This window comes from Ranitomeya variabilis, chromosome 7 (assembly GCF_051348905.1).
Source record: "Ranitomeya variabilis isolate aRanVar5 chromosome 7, aRanVar5.hap1, whole genome shotgun sequence".
Lineage (NCBI taxonomy): Eukaryota > Metazoa > Chordata > Amphibia > Anura > Dendrobatidae > Ranitomeya > Ranitomeya variabilis.
This window is the reverse complement of record NC_135238.1, coordinates 149,373,305-149,385,638: the sequence shown is the minus strand read 5'-3', so window position 1 is coordinate 149,385,638 and position 12,334 is coordinate 149,373,305. Positions and strand designations below refer to the sequence as shown.

Here is a 12,334-nt window from a genome sequence, read left to right as displayed (position 1 = left end):
TCAGGCAATACATACGCACTGTGCTATAGCTAGTGTAACACACTCAATAATACTAAGAAGAGAATGTATATGCCATGAACCACCTCCAGAGCCCTCCACCCAGAAAAAAAACAAAAACATTTATCTGTTTTACCTGGAGTCTTGCTCTAAAGGAGACCTGTCAAAACTGTTGTTTTTTTTGGCCAAATTTTATTCCCAATGCTCTTCTATGTAATCTGTTGAGATTTTTTTAATTGCGCTATGGCATCACGCCTCCTGCCACGCCCCTTGTCCTGCCCCATGTCTATCCATTTTAGTGGAGCTAGGAGAAACTGGTGTGAAGACACTAAAAGTCGCAAAATTTTGGCATGGAAGTTTTGTTGAATCAGGCCCTTTGTCTGCATCGGGATTAGTCTGTACAACCTAAATACACATAACTACAAACAAAATCACTTACTTGTTGGCAGCAACTGCAGTGATTGCTGCAAGATATCCTGGTGCTATAACTTTTCCTCCAAATGCACCACCAACTCTCTTCACATGACATGCAATCCTGTTGGCAGGTATATTCAATGCTGCACTTACAAGGCCCTATAGAGCATGCAAATGATGATAATCATGATTTATTACTTTTAATATACTCACTGTAATGTGGTCATATCAGTCTTAGGACAGTAAGTTTTGTAAAAAGGGTTGTTCTCATCTATGTTCTTCAGTAGCCAATGCCCCCAAACCTTCTTGCTTCGTGCTGCTAGGTGAGCAGTGCCATCCTGGTGACTGCCAGTTCACTAGTCTGATCTGGGCTCTCTCCGATGCTACAATCAGAGGCTGCTTCACCTCTGCAGCATTGGGGCACCGAAACTGGCAGGATCCAAAAACCATTCAGCATCAGATCAATGTTTGCAAGGTCCATAAAAAGATCTTGCAAGCCCGTTACTTGCCTAGGAAATCAATTACCTCTGATTACAGAAGTGGTCATAGCCTAGGCAGCAAGCAGAAAAAAAAATAGAATTAAAATTCTCACCGCTTTTGTGAACAGAGAAGATTTATAATAAGAGGATATTTGCTAGTTGATTGTTTTTATGAGATTTGTGTATCTTTATCCATTTATGATGATGAGAAACCATCTTTAATGATTAGTATGGTGGTATTATTCAATAACTGCTGTATATGTTGATAATAGTTGGTTATGGCCTGTCTGTATTATTTGTCTCCTATATTGTGATATGGATGGTAATATTGGTCTTGGTATTAGTGGTCTTTTTGGTAATTTTGGTCTTGGTATACTGGATTTTGTTCAGTAACACTATGATGATAATAGTTTATTGTTACGTTTGAAATCCACTTTCACATTCTGTTTGTCTGATCTGTTTACATGCACAGACAATCGAAATTCACAAGCAGTCTGGTCTGTTGCATATTTGATGGAAACAGAGGCAGTGACCCCCAATGATTATTATGAGATGTATCTGGGTTCCATTGTGTGTCACTTTTGAGAAAGGAAGAAAAGCACAGCATGTAGAAATTTTTCACCCATTCGGAATCCGGTTGCCACAATGGCATTGCCTCCCTCACAGGGGGTGATGTCAGGCCTGAAGCAAGGAGGGATCCCTTGGCCAGGTATACACAGCATGCAACACAGTTCCTGCTCCAGGCCGGGAGGGGGAGCCTGAACCTGACTTCAGGGGAGTCGCTCTCTCTGGTCAGGAGGATGAAGTTCGTTTGGAGTTTTCAGTCAGTCTGTGCTGGGGACTGGAAGAGTGAGGAGCTCCTCCCCAGACTAGAGTTGCAATCTGAGTGAGAGAGGAAGAGAGAAGTATAGGAAAGCTTGGGAAGAGGAGCTATGAGCACGCTCATCCCAGAGCTCGGCGCTAGAACTGGACACCGAAGTCTGTGGTTGCAGAGCACCACGGTCTCAGCAGCTAAATCCGGAGGGCAGGGGATTGCAGGTCCCCTGGCCCCATGACACACCTGAAGGCTCAACACCAGGTTAGAGCCTGGAGAAGCCACGAGGAGCGACACCTGTGAAAGGCTCAAGCTGCCTGCCATGCAGATAACGTTTTCTGTCAGAAAGTGAGAGGAACAGAGGACTGAGCATAGCTTTAGGCAGCAAGGACCTCAGAGAGAGAAGGGCAGAAAGGAGGCCTCCAACCCACCTGGCTGAGTGGATCCTATGTTGCTTCAGGCTGCTTGGACCTCCTTTTTCATCTGTAATCAGTGCTCCAGTCTGCACCTCTATGCATATAGTAAAGGTAAACTACAACCCCGCTGTGTTCTCAGATTTGTTTGCTACACCATCTGCCCTGCACTACAACCACCATCATCATCATCATCTCATCACTTATACATACAGTTGCCCTGGGGTCTAGCTCCACCGGTGGAGATCTGTAGCAGCTCTGCTGTATTACCAACAGCCCCAGCGGACTCTGAAGCAGCGTCGGCTAACACCTTTATTGCCGAATACCACAGGTGGCGTCACAAACTATTTCATTTATCCCCTCTACTATTTCCCTTTTCATTTGATGCTCAGGGCCACATACTGGGTCACTGATGCCGCAACATTTTCCCTTTAAGAACACTGCCTGGCCCCAGGGTCGGTTTTGGGCAAAGTGGGGCCCTGGGCAAAAGTTTAAAATGGGGCCCCAAATGCTAACAAATTGCACCATCACACAAACATTTCGGTTGTAGTTACATGCGCTGATTTCAGGCCACTAAACGAGTGTGATCAACAATATTGAAGTCATTCGCCGCTTGTTTCCCAGCCTCTTTACACTGGCTGAGGAATAATGATGGGGACAGAATAATCATTAGTAGATCAATCTGTCCACATACAGTATCATCTTAGCAGCATATCTGCAGTTTATACCGGGCGATGTGCTGATGAGAACAATGATTTTTGATCCGGCATAATCCAATCACTTGATGAATATCTTGCATTTTGCACTCCCCCTAGTGCTGGCTGGGGACAGGGTCAGTGGCAGACACTAATAGCTTGGGGCTCCTATTCAAGAAATGTGTCTGGGCCCCTCTTCATGCCCAGTACACTGCTTATGATGATGGCAATCTGGTAATGGGACCCTGGAGCCTCGGGCTCCGAGAAACAAGTCAGATTGCCCTCATTATTACTGCCCTGCAAGCAGGGGCGTACATAGCAATCACAGGGCCCCATAGCAAAAGTTCTATTTGGGCCCCCACACCTCTAATATATCTAATATATAAAGCTGAATGTGTGTGTGTATGTGTGTGTGTATGTCCGGGATTGGCATCTGCACCGTCGCAGCTACAGCCACAAAATTGTGCACAATCACACGTCTGGACACTGAGAGCGTCATAGGCTATGTTGTGAGGCGAAACTTTAACCCTGTGCGTTTCAATTCACCAAACAATTTTGCCCCTTTCTACATAATGGGGAAAAAGTGAAAGGAAAAGTGTTGGAGGCAAATTGACAGCTGCCAGATGTGAACAAGGGGGACTTAAAGAATGAGAGCGATGGCGCCAAAGAGTATATACTGTACAGTTGCTAAGGTGGGGCCCCGACATGGGATAATCACCACACACGGGGATATGAACACACACAAAATGCGCCACACACTACCACGTGCTTGAACACATATATCACCCTCGGCACACATTTCACCACACATACACCAACCTCGCCACATAAAAGTCGAAACACAAAAGTCGCAACTCAAAACTCGACACGCGCAAAACTCGCCACAGGCAAAACTAGGCTCACGCAAAACTCGCCACACGTGCAAAACTCACCTCATGGAAAACTTGCCACACGCAAAACTTGCACACGCGGAAAAATTGCCACATGCACAAAAGTTGCAACACATACAAAAGTTGCCTCACACAAAACTTGCACATACTCAACGCACCACCATTAAAACTCGCCACGCGCAAAACTCGCCATGCGCAACACTTGCTGCACACAACTTGCTACACTAACCTGTCACATGCAACACGACACACAAAAAGTTGCTACAGACATGTCGCCACACAAAACTCATCTCACAAAAGTCGCTACATGCATGTCACCACACGCAACTCAACACACACAACTTGACACATGAAACTCGCCCTAAAACACACACAAATCTGTTTTTATCCTTCAAAAATAAAAATCTGATTAATAAGCAGACAAACTAAAAGAGCAACAACTGTACCATAAAGGAAATACGGCAGCTGTCAGTCACATGACCTGTCTATTATGTGTATGTGTGAGCTAATATACACTGCCAGGAGGGAGGGCTTCCTGTTGGCTGGGGATTTATCAGGCTGCCAATTTAGCTTAAAAATACTGAGGTAAAAATACTGACCAAATAACGTGTGAACGAGGTCTAATACAGGAGATGACATACAGATATACACTATATACAGGAGGAGGTGACACACAGGTATATACTATATACAGGGGAGATGACACACACACATATATACTATATACAGGGGAGATGACACACAGGTATATACTATATACAGGAGAAGATGACATACAGATATATACTATATACAGGAGGAGATGACACACACATATATACTACAGTATATACAGGGGAGATGACACACAGGTATATACTATATACAGGAGGAGATGACACACTGGTATATACTATATACAGGGGAGATGACATACAGGTACATACTATATACAGGGGAGATGACACACAGGTATATACTATATACAGGGGAGATGACACACAGGTATAAACTATATACAGGAGATGACATACAGGTACATACTATATACAGGAGGAGATGACATACAGGTACATACTATATACAGGAGAGATGACACACAGATACATACTATATACAGGAGGAGATGACACACATGTATATACTATATACAGATGACACACAGGTATATACTATATATTGGGGAGATGACACACGTATATACTATATACGGGAGATGACACACAGATATATACTATATACAGGAGCAGATGACACACAGTATATACTATATACAGAAGGAGATGACACACAGGTATATACTATATACAGGAGATGACATACAGGTACATACAATATACAGGAGATGACACACAGGTATATACTATATACAGGAGCAGATGACACACAGGTATATACTATATACAGGAGATGACTTACAGGTATATACTATATACAGGAGGAGATGACAAACCTATATACTATATACAGGAGGAGATGACATACAGGTATATACTATATAAAAGAGGAGATGACACATAGGTATATAGAGATGACATACAGCAGGTATATACTATATACAGGGGAGATGACATACAGGTATATACTATATATAGATGACATACAGGCATATACTATATACAGGAGATGAAAACAAACCAACAGAAATAATATGGGCCCCACACACTCTGTGTGCAGGTATAAGAAAAAAGTTATCTCTACCCATGTATGTATTAGAGAGTGATAACGTATACTCCGGATACTTGAATATTATACAAAAAAAGGAGTTCTATACGAATATATAAAATTAATTTTTATTACAACAATCATTAAAAGAACATGACATAGTTCAAAAGAATTTTTGACAATATAGTAATAGAATAAAGGAGACCTTAGTACAAAGACATCCGAGTCTCAGGCAAGAAAAAAACAGTACAAAACACCATGGTATATCCATGTAAATGAGCGCAAATATCAGCACAAGAAAAGCATGGCAAAAATATTTAGTATAGTACTAGTATCCGTGTGGCCATGTATCCGCCATACTTAAATCAATTGCTGTGCAAAACTGATACACATTCGCTTACCCATGGTGAAATAATGATCTGCCTGGGACTCCGAGTACCCCCTGACGCGCGTTTCGCGTTGCTTTCTCTTTGAGTTTGTGTTGGGGGGCGGGATTATGTGTGGTGATGTGCTGGGGGGCGGGATTATGTGTGGTGATGTGTTGGGGGCGGGATTATGTGTGGTGATGTGTTGGGGGCTGGATTATGTGTGGTAATGTGGTGGGGGTTGGGATTGTGTGTGGTAATGTGGTGGGGGGCGGGATTGTGTGTAGTGATGTGGTGGGGGGCGGGATTATGTGTGATGATGTGGTGGGGGGCGGGATTGTGTGTGGTAATGGGGTGGGGGCGGGATTATGTGTGGTAATGTGGTAGGGGCGGGATTATGTGTGGTGATGTGGTGGGGGGAGCGGGATTGTGTGTGGTAATGTGGTGGGGGGCGGGATTATGTGTGGTAATGTGGTGGGGGGCGGGATTATGTGTGGTAATGTGGTGGGGGGCGGAATTATGTGTGGTAATGTGGTGGGGGGCAAGATTGTGTGTGGTAATGTGGTGGGGGGCGGGATTATGTGTGGTAATGTGGTGGGGGGGTGGGATTATGTGTGGTAATGGGGTGGGGGCGGGATTATGTGTGGTAATGTGGTGGGGGGTGGGATTATGTGCGGTGATGTGGTGGGGGGCGGGATTGTGTGTGGTTATGTGGTGGGGGGCGGGATTATGTGTGGTAATGTGGTGAGGGGCGGGATTGTGTGGTAATGTGGTGGGAGGGCGGGATTATGTGTGGTGATGTGTTGGGGGCGTGGGATTATGTGTGATGTGGTGGGGGGCGGGATTATGTGTGGTAATGTGGTGGGGGAGGGATTATGTGTGGTGATGTGGTGGGGGGAGGGATTGTGTGTAGTGATGTGGCGGGATTATGTGTGGTGGTGGGGGGAGGGATTATGTGTGGTAATGGGGTGGGGGCAGGATTATGTGTGGTGATGTGGTGGGGGGCAGGATTGTGTGTGGTAATGGGGTGGGGGCGGGATTATGTGTGGTAATGTGGTAGGGGCGGGATTATGTGTGGTGATGTGGTGGGGGGAGCGGGATTGTGTGTGGTAATGTGGTGGGGGGCGGGATTATGTGTGGTAATGTGGTGGGGGGCGGGATTATGTGTGGTAATGTGGTGGGGGGCGGAATTATGTGTGGTAATGTGGTGGGGGGCAAGATTGTGTGTGGTAATGTGGTGGGGGGTGGGATTGTGTGTGGTGATGTGGTGGGGCGGAGCTACTGTGCAGGGGGTGGGATTAGCGAGTAATCACGATGCCTCTTATATATAGATATATATATATTTTCACTGAGATGGATATATATATGATTATTATTATTATAGCACCATTAATACCATGGTGCTGTACATGAGAAGGGGTTACATCAAAACACAAATATCACTTAAAGTAAACAAAACTAACAGACTGATACAGAGGGAAGAGGACCCTGCGGGCTTACATTCTACATAATTTTGGGAAGGAGACAGTAGGTTGAGGGTTGCAGTAGCTCCGATGGTGTTGAGGTGGCCGTATTACAGGTTGTATATATATATATATATACCGTATATATATATATATATATATATATATATATACATATATATATATATATATATATATATGCACAGTACAGACCAAAAGTTTGGACACACCTTCTCATTTAAAGATTTTTCTGTATTTTCATGACTATGAAAATTTTACATTCACACTGAAGGCATCAGAACTATGAATTAACACATGTGGAATTATATACTTAACAAAAAAGTGTGAAACATCAAAGCAAAAGGTGGCTACTTTGAAGAACCTAGAATATAAGACATAATTTCAGTTGTTTCACACTTAGGCTACTTTCACACTAGCGTCGGGCTCGGCCCGTCGCTGTGCGTCGGGCCGACGTTCCCGACGCTAGCGTTGTCTCCGCCGCACAACGGGGGCAGCGGATGCATTTTTCCAGCGCATCCGCTGCCCCATTGTGAGGTGCGGGGAGGTGGGGGCGGAGTTCTGGCCACGCATGCGCGGTCGGAAAAGACGTTTACGACGGAGCAAAAAATGTTGCAAGAAACGTTTTTTGCTCCCGACGGTCCGCCACTGCACGACGCATCCGTCGCACGACGGGTGCGACGTGTGGCAATCCGTCACAATGCGTCGCTTAATATTAATCAATGGTGAAAAAACGCATCCTGCAAACACTTTTGCAGGATGCGTTTTTTCGGCAAAACTACGCATTGTGACGGAATGCAGTTAACTCTAGTGTGAAAGTAGCCTTAGTCATGAACATACAGAAAAATCTTTAAATGAGAAAGTGTGTCCAAACTTTTGGTCTGTACTGTATATGTCTTTTTAAAAATTTGCAGTAAAGATTTTTTTAGCCTTTTATAGAGAAGTTTCATATCCTTAAGTGTTTTTGATCATTTAAATAGAATAGACAAAAAGAACCTGTTACTGTTACAGCTATGTTGTAAATGATATATATTATATAGTCTTATATGTAAACTACATGCTGGTGAGTGGAACCCAGGCTCAAATAATGACTTAAATGTGGTAGCACAATTCGAATATCTAGATATCAGTATGGTTAGAGATCACTCTAACACAAGAATTGAAACCATAACTGCAATTCTTGAACTAGTCAAAATTAAAATAGGGTTCAAATTTTATTGTCTGTGGCAAGAAGTATCAATTAAATTAAATTGTTGGTGCAGCTGTTACATACTGCAACATGCGGCAGTTAAAGGGAATCTGTCAGCAGAGATTTTAAGAGCAGCATAATATAGTGCAAGAAAGCCTGATTCCAACTATGTATTACTTACTGGGCTGCTTGGTGTAATTTTAATAGAATCCCCGTTTTCTCTGCTGTAGATGTAGCAGTAATCATAACGCTAAGCTGTGTAAAACCCCGCCCACACCAGGGATTGGCAGCTTCCTGTATACACTATACACTGTCAGTAAGCTGCAAATCAGAGGTGGGGGTGGGGTTACACAGATTAGCTGGACTGTTGTGCTTGTGACACCTAGTCAGGCAGTGATAATCTCCTTCTTATAAAGCTGATTTTATTAAAACTACAACACACAGCCTAAATAGTGACACATCCTTCGAATCAGGCTCACTTGCCCTATATTATGCTGCTCCCAGACGAAATATAAAAAAACCTGCTGACCTTTGACCTTGACATTTTCCTGATCCCTCAACTATGTCCTAACTACATTTATCTGCAGTTCATCTCTCTCTCATTTCAAATTGTTTACATTACAAAGGCCAAAGATAACCGGTGGAATAACCATCCAAGAATTTTATTTAGCAGGCCAACAGTGCAAACGTAGCAGCAAATTGCATGATGTTAGTATCAGTTGCAGATCTTTACCTAGTTATAGCTGTGGCTGACAGCTGTCTGATTTGCCTTTTAAAGTGGCTAGAATATTCAAAGCAATTAGCGTTACACATTATAGCTCCAGCCTAAACTAGGCTCTTACAGCTAAATTCATTCTTCACTACAGTAGTAGCATACCAGACTTAGTACAATGGTCAAATTCAGAGCTTTAAACTAGAGCAATATTACATGGGAAATATACAGCCAGGAAGAAATATGCAGCTAACGAATTCTTTTGAGAAGTGGAAAGGAAGAACAAAATCAACAAACTCTGAATGAAAATAGAGGAGCAAGAGAAACCGACTACAAACTAAAATGTGTCTATACAAATGCACAGAGCAGTGATTTTCAACCTTTTTTGAGCCGCGGCACACTTTATACTTAAAAAATCCCGGGGCACACCACCAACCAAAATGGCACAAAATGACACTAAAACAGTAAATATTCTACATATAGTTAATAATATTGATTCTAAATGTATTTATACTCACTCAGTGTGAAACCTGGGCCTGTTTCGATAAACACAAAAGGGATATCCTGGCAGGAATGGTGGAAAGACGCACACGAAGCTCTTCCTCAACAGTTCTCAGTCTCTCCCTGTTTTTAGTTTTTTTTGTGCACATGCCCTAACCCTACCCCTAACCCTAGTTCTAACCCTAACCCTAGTGGAAAAAGAAAAAAAAATATTTTCTTTTTTTTTTTTATTATTGTCCCTACCTATGGGGGTGATAAGGGGGGGGTCATTTACTATTTTTTTTATTTTGATCACTGTGATAGGTTATATCTCAGTGATCAAAATATACCTGGAACGAATCTGCCAGCCGGCAGATTCGGCGGGCGCACTGCGCATGCGCCCGCCATTTTGGAAGATGGCGGCGCCCATGGAGAAGACGGACGGACACCGGGAGGCCCGGTAAGTATGAGGGGGGGGGGATCTGAGCATGGGGGGTGGATCGGAGGACAGGGGGTGGCATCGGAGCACGGGGTGAGCGGGCAGGAGGACGGGGGAGCGGACAGGACGACGGAGGGGAGCGGAGATCCGGACGGAGGACCGGAGAGGAGATCGGTGGTGGTGGGGGGGTACATAAGTGTTTCCAGCCATGGCCGATGATATTGCAGCATCGGCCATGGCTGGATTGTAATATTTCACCAGTTTTTTAGGTGAAATATTACAAATCGCTCTGATTGGCAGTTTCACTTTCAACAGCCAATCAGAGCGATCGTAGCCACGAGGGGATGAAGCCACCCCCCCTTGGGTGAAGTACCACTCCCCCTGTCCCTGCAGATCGGGTGAAATTGGAGTTAACCCTTTCACCCGATCTGCAGGGACGCGATCATTCCATGACGCCACATAGGCGTCATGGGTCGGATTGGCACCGACTTTCATGACGCCTACGTGGCGTCAAAGGTCGGGAAGGGGTTAATGAGCTGTTGCTGACTTAATGATTATACACAGCATTATTGGCGGGCATTACCTTGGCGGCGGGCAAATGCGAGAGTCTCTCCGCTCTCAGGATGATGCGCCGGCCTCGGTAACGTCATTAAGTCGCGCAAGCGTTCAAAGCTCGCGCATGTGGGAACAAAACAAAGGGGGCACCATAGTTTGGGGAACTTTCCCCGCGGCACACCCGACCATGTGTCGCGGCACACTAGTGTGCCGCGGAACACTGGTTGAAAATCACTGGCACAGAGCATGGGAAACAAACAAGGAGCTGCTAACACAGGAAGAGAGATATGATGTCATAGGCATCACTGAAACTTGATGGGATGATACACATACTTGGAATACAAACCTTGAATGCTACAACTTATTTATTAGAAACAGGACTAATAAGAAAGGAGGAGGAGTTGGATTGTACCGTGGGGAAAAAAAGTATTTTGTCAGCCATCAATTGTGCACGTTCTCCCACTTACAAAGATGAGAGAGGCCTGTAATTGACATCATAGGTAGACCACAACTATGAGAGTCAAAATGAGAAAACAAATCCAGAAAATCACCATGTCTAATTTGGCAAGATTTATTTTGCAAATTATGGTGGAAAATAAGTATTTGGTCATTAACAAAAGTTCATCTCAATATTTTGTTATATATCCTTTGTTGGCAATGACAGAGGTCAAACATTTTCTGTAAGTCTTCACAAGGTTGCCACACACTGTTGTTGGTATGTTGGCCCATTCCTCCATGCAGATCACCTCTAGAGCAGTGATATTTGGGGCCTGTCGCTGAGCAACACGGGCTTTCAACTCCCTCCAAAGATTTTCTATGGGGTTGAGATCTGGAGACTGGCTAGGCCACTCCAGGACCTTCATATGCTTCTTACGAAGCCACTCCTTCGTTGGCCTGGTGGCTTTTTTGCTAGGTTCACTACATGCTAAAACTGACCTTCCATTATGATTCTCCAGGTCATTACGAATTCGTAGATACCAAACATATCTAGGTTCTTTTTTATCTAAGTGTTCAAAAAAAATTCCAAACTTTGCTAAAAACAAAAAGCGCAATTTTCCGATACTCGTAGCGTCTCCATTTTTTGTGATCTGGGGTTGGGTGAGGGCTTATTTTTTGCATGTCTAGCTGATGTTTTTTAATTATACCATTTTGATGCAGATACAATCTTTTGATCGCCCGTTATTCAGAAAGCAGTGATACCAAATATGTGTAGGTTTGATTTTTTTTTTAATTGTTATATTTTGAATAGGGTGAAAGGTGGGTAATTTGAACTTTTATATTTTTTTTATTTTTTCATATTTTTAAAAACATTTTTTTTTACTTTTGCCATGCTTCAATAGCCTCCATGGGAAGCTAGAAGCTGGCACAACTCGTTTCCCTCTGCTACATAAAGGCGATGCTCAGATCACCTCTACAGTATGTAGGAGAATTACAGCGTTGCTATGAGTGCCGACCACAGGGTGGTCCTCACAGCAATCTGGCATCAACAACCATTGAGGTCTGCAGGAGACCTCTGGTTGTTATGCCGATGCACCGATGACCTCTGATCATGTAACGGGGGTCACCGACGTGCGCATTTCCGACCGGAAGTGCTTGTTAAATGCCGCTGTCAGAATTTGACAGCGGCATTTAACTAGTTAATAGGTGCGGGCAAATCGCAATCCCGCCTGCGCCTATTGTGGGTACATGTCAGCTGTTCAAAACAGCTGACATGTCCCAGCTTTGATGCGGGCTCACCGCCGGAGCCTGCATCAAAGCGGGGGTTCT

General features: G+C 44.0%; 1 protein-coding gene across 1 annotated transcript in view; it reads right to left on the bottom strand.

Annotated features, from left to right (window-relative positions):
* LOC143784149 (aldehyde oxidase-like) overlaps window positions 1-12,334 on the bottom strand; it is a 183,160-nt gene that overhangs the window by 80,558 nt on the left and 90,268 nt on the right. Inside the window, exon 22 of the mRNA XM_077272023.1 lies at window positions 437-570. Coding sequence (XP_077128138.1) covers window positions 437-570 — 134 coding nt within the window. The remainder of the gene's footprint in view (window positions 1-436; window positions 571-12,334) is intronic.